This window comes from Vigna umbellata, chromosome 4 (assembly GCF_029865625.1).
Source record: "Vigna umbellata cultivar VRB3 chromosome 4, Vumbellata_1.0, whole genome shotgun sequence".
NCBI classification, from domain to species: domain Eukaryota; kingdom Viridiplantae; phylum Streptophyta; class Magnoliopsida; order Fabales; family Fabaceae; genus Vigna; species Vigna umbellata.
The window spans coordinates 35625714-35633130 of NC_142168.1; the positions used below are offsets into that span (position 1 = coordinate 35625714).

Genomic DNA, 7417 nt, shown 5'->3' on the forward strand with positions numbered 1-7417 from the left:
AATGGGTTTGACTTTTAGTATTCAATGGAGTGGTTGAAAATACAATGATTTTTGCAATACCGTATAAAGAAGAAGAGGTATATTGCATATTTTATTTTTCTTTTAACTCACTAACACATACACATGCATAACACACACCACACATACATGTAAACTTACAAACACACTCGTACACATGCGTACACATAAACACATGCACACATACCTATATGTCCACACATACACACTCCTAAGCACATGCAAATGCACACATACCTATATGTCCACACAGACACACTCCTAAGCACATGCAAATGCACATGCACACACATCATAATGGTTGGAACACGTCATGTTGTAAACTAATTCTAGTTAGTCCATTTTTATAAAATTGGTGTATGTTATAACCATGTGTCGTGAAAATTTGGTATTGATATGAATGGTAGTCAAAATATCAATGTGAACTGTTGAAATATCATTTTTATTAGATTTGATATCTTTGAATATTATTAAAATTTTTAATGTAAGATATTTTATTCTTTGAATGATTTGGTAATGAGTATTTCCAATAAAAAAAAAATGTAGTTAACAATATATTTTAAGAAATCAAATTGATATACGTTCATCTTTCAAGATCTACTTCTATACCAAAGATTAAATTACTAAAATGATATAAAATATCCTATGTTTATGGAATTTGTCCAATACAGACAGAGAATGACAAGGAACCCTTTCCCTTTTGTTTATAGTTTTTCTTTTTCAAACCGTATCTTATTGAAAATTTAAAATTGAGGACGAAATCTTTTATCTCATTGTTGAATTTATTGGCCATAGAAGATTCAACACAGAAAATAAACACTGATTAACCTACCCACATTTATAATTCAATTATTAAATCACTATAGCATTTTTCAAAAAGTCGAACTCATCATTTTCTTTCTTTATAACTTGTCAGACTTCTTTAAATAAGTTCTTCATTGAATCTATTTAAGGGAAGATTCGTTCGAACTCTCAACAGCACACAATTTTCCTAACAAGCTCCAATGGATTTTGTTCTAAATTACCTTAACACCACTACCATTGGACTTCTTTCTCTAATCCTCTTTTGTTTATTTTTGTACAATCCCTTCAAAAAATTTAAAGGAAAAGAGGCTCCTAGGGTTGCAGGAGCATGGCCAATACTGGGTCATCTTCCACTGTTGAGTGGTCCAAACACACCCCACAGAACTTTGGGTGCTTTGGCTGAAAAATATGGACCCATCTTCACCATCCAACTTGGTTCCAAAAAGGCTGTGGTAATCAACAACTGGGAAATAGCAAAGGAATGCTTCACCACAAACGACACGGTGGTTTCCTCTCGCCCCAAACATGTCGCCATTGAACTCATGGGCTATAACCATGCCATGTTTGGCTTTGCACCCTATGGTCCCTATTGGCGCGAGCTTCGAAAGATTACAATTTTAGAGATCCTTTCCCCTCGTCGAGTGGAACAACTGCAGCATGTTCGTGTCTCCGAAGTTCAAACCTCGATCAGAGAGTTGTATACTCTATGGTGTAGTCAAAAGGGTGAGTCTGGCTATGCCTCGGTTGAGCTGAAGCAATGGTTTTCTCACTTGACATTCAACATGGTTCTTAGAATGCTCGTTGGGAAGAGATATTTTGGTGGTGAAAACGTGGACGATGAGAAGGCACAGAGATGTGTGAGGGCTGTGGAGGAGTTCATGCGTCTGGTGGGTGTGTTCGCAGTGGGAGATGCTATTCCTTGGTTGAGATGGCTTGATTTCGGAGGCCATGAGAAGGCAATGAAAGAAACTGCCAAAGATTTGGATAGTGTTTTAAGTGAGGAGTTAGAGGAACATAGACGAAAGAAGGGTTTCGATAAAAAGGTTGATGAATTTCAGGATTTCATGGATGTCATGATTTCCATCCTTGATGGAAGGACTATTGATGGAGTTGATGCAGATACCGTTATCAAAGCCACCGTGCTGGTACGTATATGTTTAATTTACACATTATAGTCCTTTCAACAAAATAAAGCATACAAATATAATATATATAGTTCCCCGATTAGATTTTAAATATTAGATATGAATTCCATATACAATTGGTAGAGTAGTGTATATTATATATAATAAACCATTTATTATGTAAATTACTCAGCAGCTTATTACTATTCTCCATTGACAATGTTTGAAGAAATCAATTTTAGGCCACCAAAATCCAATTTTCGTTAGACATATTCATACACGCTTATGTTCCTCTCTGCTTTCATATTTTACGGCTTTGAATAAATCATTTTAAGCTATTGGACAACACCATATTTCCCCTCTTTACACTCCATTATTCTCATATTTTAGGCAATTTTGTTTACTTTAGTGTTGTTAAAATGAGTTATAACTCGCGAGTCAATTCGGTCTACCACATGTTCGAGTCGGGTTGGGTTTGAAAAAAATGTACTTTGTTTATGCGGGCTAGTTTTTAACCCGGCTCATTTAGAACCCGGCTCACTCGGGTTGAACCCGTTGGTTCACCAACCAACCTAATTTAATTTAATTATTTATTATTTTGTGTTTTAATATTATTAGTTAGCATTTCTTTTTATTATATTGTAGATGGGAATAAATAAGAAGATGTTTGAAGAAATAAAAATATTATAGATTTAAAGATTCTAATATTATAAATGGACAACTGATACAAACTTATCAATATTACAAATTTATTTGTTTCCTTTTGTACATGTTTCTGGATTACGTTTGGATTGTATGATATTTTTTTTATATTTTGAATTGTCTTTGTAGTTTAACATCATTTTAAAGTGAAATTTATTTAGATTTGAATTAAAAAATTGTAATTTTTTTATTTAAAAAAAACTTATAATTAAGTGAGTCAATGGGTCAACCCGTTTAATCCATCAACTCATGGTGGGTCTGACCGAGTTCAAATTGTTTTAGCTCACTAATAAATGAGCCGAGTTGCATTGACTTACTAAGTGATCAATCTGTGGTGGACTGGGCCGGATCAAGCCAGGTTACCCGTTTTGACATATCTAAGATTAACCTTCCATTTTCCATATGCTTTACGTACATCGCTCCATTCCCCATTTTCTTAATTGTTCTTTGATATACTTCTTTTGGAATACATATTTGATTTGTAGGGCATGATTGCCGGAGGAAATGACACAACTAATACTGTTATTACGTGGGTGATATATTCGATTTTAAGAAATCCTTTGGTATTGGAAAAAGTAAAAGCTGAATTAGACATTCATGTTGGAAAAGAGAGATTGGTGAGTGAGGATGATATAAGTAAGTTAAAATATCTTCAAGCTACAGTCAAAGAGACTTTAAGATTGCATCCTCCAGCTCCTCTCTTGCCACCTCGTGAATTCATAGAGAATTGCACTTTAAGTGGTTATAACGTAGAAAAAGGAACTCGTCTATTCACAAATGTTTGGAAAATTCAAACAGATAGCAATGTTTGGGAAGATCCATTGGCGTTCAAACCAGAAAGGTTTTTAACAACTCATAAAGATTTTGACATCAGAGGTCATCATTTTGAGTTATTACCATTTGGATGTGGTAGAAGAATGTGTCCTGGAATATCCTTTAGCCTTCAAATGGTGCATTTCATTCTTGCTACTTTTTTGCATTCTTTCAAAATTTTAAATTCATCAGCTTATCCTGTAGATATGACTAAAACCTCTCAGTCAGCCAACACTAGAGCCATTTCTCTTGATGTTCTTATTAAACCACGTTTATCTTTTACTTGTTATGAAAATAACTTGTCTCATTTTCATTAGAAGTACTTTTACTTAGTTTATTGTACTTGCTATCGTTGTAGTTTCTCTCTTAAACTATTTAAAAAATGATGGATATATATACATATTATCTTTGTACTTTGGTTCAACTTTGTTTTCTTATAAGCTTTTGAGATATAAAAAAATTCGGTTCAAAGAAAATAAAAATATAAAACTAATTGTTGTCGATGAACTAATGATTTATGGTCAATTATTAGAATGGAGAAAATCGATTGCGATAATAGAAGATAGGATTAGTTTTGTTTTTCTTTTCTTTTTCTAGAGAAAAATTTGATGAAAAACATTTCATGAAGATATTTAACAAAATTAGTTATGATAATAAAGAGAAGATTCGCTTAAAGAATTCCGTAGAAAAAGAAGAAATGAAATACGGCATCATAATCATAGAGTTTCGCTAATGAAAAAAACTCGAGAAAACAATTTCATAATACAATTAAAACCTAAACAATAATGATTAGAAATGTAAATATTTTCAAAGAGACAACTTATTATACACATACATGTTATCAATATAATATAGAATGCTACAGACCCCATAGGAATAAATAATCGTCAATCCATATATAAATAAGTACTTAGGACTTAGGCTACCATTTTAATTAGTGTAAAACATATGTGTCACATTGTTTTTATTTTTATTAGAAAAAATAAATATATTGAAAGGGACAACTTGATTGCCTCAACTCACATAAAAGAAAAAAAAAAGCATATACAATAAAGAAAGAAAAACAAATGTTGGCACCATGGAAGAAAAGTTCTCCAATTTTAATTGTTCTCTTCTATCCTTCCTAAATTGTGTTGTCATCTTCAAAGCTCTCAAACCATTTATTCTTCACTGATCCATATATGTGAGTTTGACGTCGTATAAAAATCTTCTATAGTGTGGATAAGATATTTGAGAGAGTGATTCATTATTTCAGAGAATCTGAAATGTTTTATTAATGGTAAAATATATTGTTTGGTTAAGAAATTTGGAAAGAAATTGAAATCTTAGAATTTTATTAGAGCAATGGGTTTGATTAAAATTAAGGAATTTAAAATTTCACCCAAAAAAAATGTAAAAATTTAATTTTTTTTACATATTTAAATTTATATATAAATATTTAGTTTGAATTGATTCGGCTTGAACTAAGAAGAAGTAGATTCAATTTGACTTGATGTGAATATTTCCAATTTATTTTAACGTGATCCCAATTTGATGTCCCAACACAACATAGGCACAATTCTATTTGGCCAATCCTGACTCAATATGTTTTAGTCTCACTTGTATCTAATTAGAGATGGACCTAGTCTGGATTGTTTTTAACTGAACTTGAATCAATATGGACCTAGTCCAATTCGACTGAATATGATCATACCATGATACAGCTTGAGGGATCCAAGTTGATTCAGCCCAACCTCGGGTTCGGGTTGACTCGACTCGACTTGTCTAGATCATCTTGATTCAACTTGGGTCTAAGTTAAATTAGTTCAACCAACTTGATTTGACTCAGCTCAAATGAAACTAGATTGATTTAGGTAAATTGAGCTTAGACTGACTCAACTCAACTTGAATCTAGTTTGACTCGTCTCACAGTTTGTTTCTCATGTTTTTTTTCCAAAATTGGTGTCCTCGTGTAATGGGTGGTATATGCAAATATTTTAATGGTGTGTTCAATTCCAAAGTTCAATATAGTTCTCGATATTTGTACTATTAATCTTTCCACCTTGATATTAGTTATCTTTTTTTAAAAGGTTTACCTTTAGTTTCTACGCTAACTCAAAACACTTTAAAACCTATTTCATTTTCATTCATCTCATTCTCTTTATATATATATATATATATATATATATATATATATATATATATATATATATATATATATATTCTAGCTAGAGAAGGATATTTTTACCCTATTCATTTTTCAATTAGATAAATGCCTATATTCTTTGAAAACTCTTTATTCTTCTCTCTTTCATTTTATTTTTTTTGTAAATTTTGATAGCTTACTTGAGGAAAGTGGTCCTCTCAAATTAGTTAAACTTGCTATATAATTCATTGTAGTCATCATTATGTACGTAAATATCTCAACTACACTACATGAATAAATGTTTTAGTTTAGCGGTCAAAATGAGCAAATTGCTATCTATGATTGAAGTAGCTATCTACGACCGAAGTAGTGATGATGGATTGTCTTTTAGTGAAAATAACTTTCAAAATTAAATATTTTTTCTTTCAATTTTTTTCATCTTATCATAGATAGATTTTGTTTCAAATATATTTTGCAATTACCAATTTGGAGAACATTGTAAATGGTTCTAATAATAGTATTAACACATTTATATTTATCTCCTAAAGTTATTAGTTTTAATGTTAGGTTACCTTCATGAACACGGTGCATATTATTCAATGATAAATTAAACAGTCTATATTCATTAAATGGGTGCATGTGATCCTTGTGCCTTTTTTTCTTGTCGGCACATCTGACAATTGTGTTAGGTGTGTGAATTTGGTACGTGTATGGTTGATAGTCAAAAGGAAAATGTTATTTGGACAACGTATTTTTAACATTGTTTTGACAACGCCACGTGTCAGCGCTTCATTGGCTCAGTAATTTGAAATTAAAACAGAGAAAGGGTTACGGGACGAGGGGTATTTTGGGATTTCCAGGTTAAAATTTTAAGAATTGGGTTTGGCGGTTTAGGGTGAGAAAGACGTTCATTCAACCCTTCTAGTGTCTCGCTCTCTCGTTCTCTCGCTCTCTCGCTCTCTCGCTCTCTCGCTCTCTCGTTCGTCTTCGAAACTTCCATTCCTCCTTCTTCAATACGTGCGTTGAAACCTTGGATATTCTGTGTGGCTGTGTGTTCAATCTTTACCGTAGTCGGTCTGTCGTCCACAAGGAAACCCTTCCATCTTGTGTGTCGCTCTGTCCTCCATCTTGCCCTTGAAACAAGATTTGAAAACATGGACATGGTCATCACTACAAGGTTTGATGCGTTGCAATTGCGCGTTGGGAACATTGAACAACAACTGCAACACTTCCAAAGTGCTTCTGAAAACAATCCTCAGACTTAAAATTGGTTGTTTAGGCTTTATTTTCTGCATTATAAAGAATTATGTACCACAGTTCCTACTTTGATAATTTCAAGTCTTTAATTTAATGAAGTTGTTTACTTTAAAACTGGTTCCTCAATTCTCGACATTTATTATGTAATGTTCAATTTATGATACACTTAATACCATTGCAGTTGTAAGTAAAACACCAATACCACTAACCAATACCACTTAATGACATTGCAGTTGTCTGTAAAACTAAAACACTGTTGTAATCGTTTACAGTGGCCTGGTAAACGATTACACGAGAGAAATCACTGTTTTGTACAGAAAGTTAAACTGAAGTAGTCAATTGTGGTGTCATGGGTGATCATTGGCAAAAATTGTTACTTTCAGGCACAAGTCCACTTGTATTTACTTGGTGTTGGTGTTTCAGTCGAGGTAGAGAGTGGAAAGTGATGGGAGGTGACACCAAGAAGTGGAGAAGAAGCCATTCTTACTTACGGGACCAAGTTGGACAAGTGTAGAGCCAATCTGTAGAAAAAACACTATGGTAACTTGAAACAATAAACTTGAAACAATAAACT

General features: G+C 32.7%; 1 protein-coding gene across 1 annotated transcript; it reads left to right on the plus strand.

Moving 5' to 3' along the window:
* Positions 1-958: 958 nt before the first annotated feature.
* Positions 959-3879, plus strand: LOC124843495 (cytochrome P450 82A4-like). The gene is made up of 2 exons (XM_047320253.2): positions 959-1967; positions 3134-3879. The coding sequence occupies exons 1-2, from the start codon at positions 1023-1025 to the stop codon at positions 3776-3778; spliced, it is 1590 nt and encodes a 529-aa protein (XP_047176209.1). The 5' UTR covers positions 959-1022; the 3' UTR covers positions 3779-3879.
* Positions 3880-7417: the final 3538 nt, after the last annotated feature.

Coding starts and splice junctions, on each gene's coding strand:
- LOC124843495 (XM_047320253.2), top strand. CDS start 1,023: ATGGATTTTGTTCTAAATTACCTTAACACCACTACCATTGGACTTCTT. Junction 1,968..3,133: donor TTATCAAAGCCACCGTGCTG/GTACGTATATGT, acceptor TTTGATTTGTAG/GGCATGATTGCCGGAGGAAA.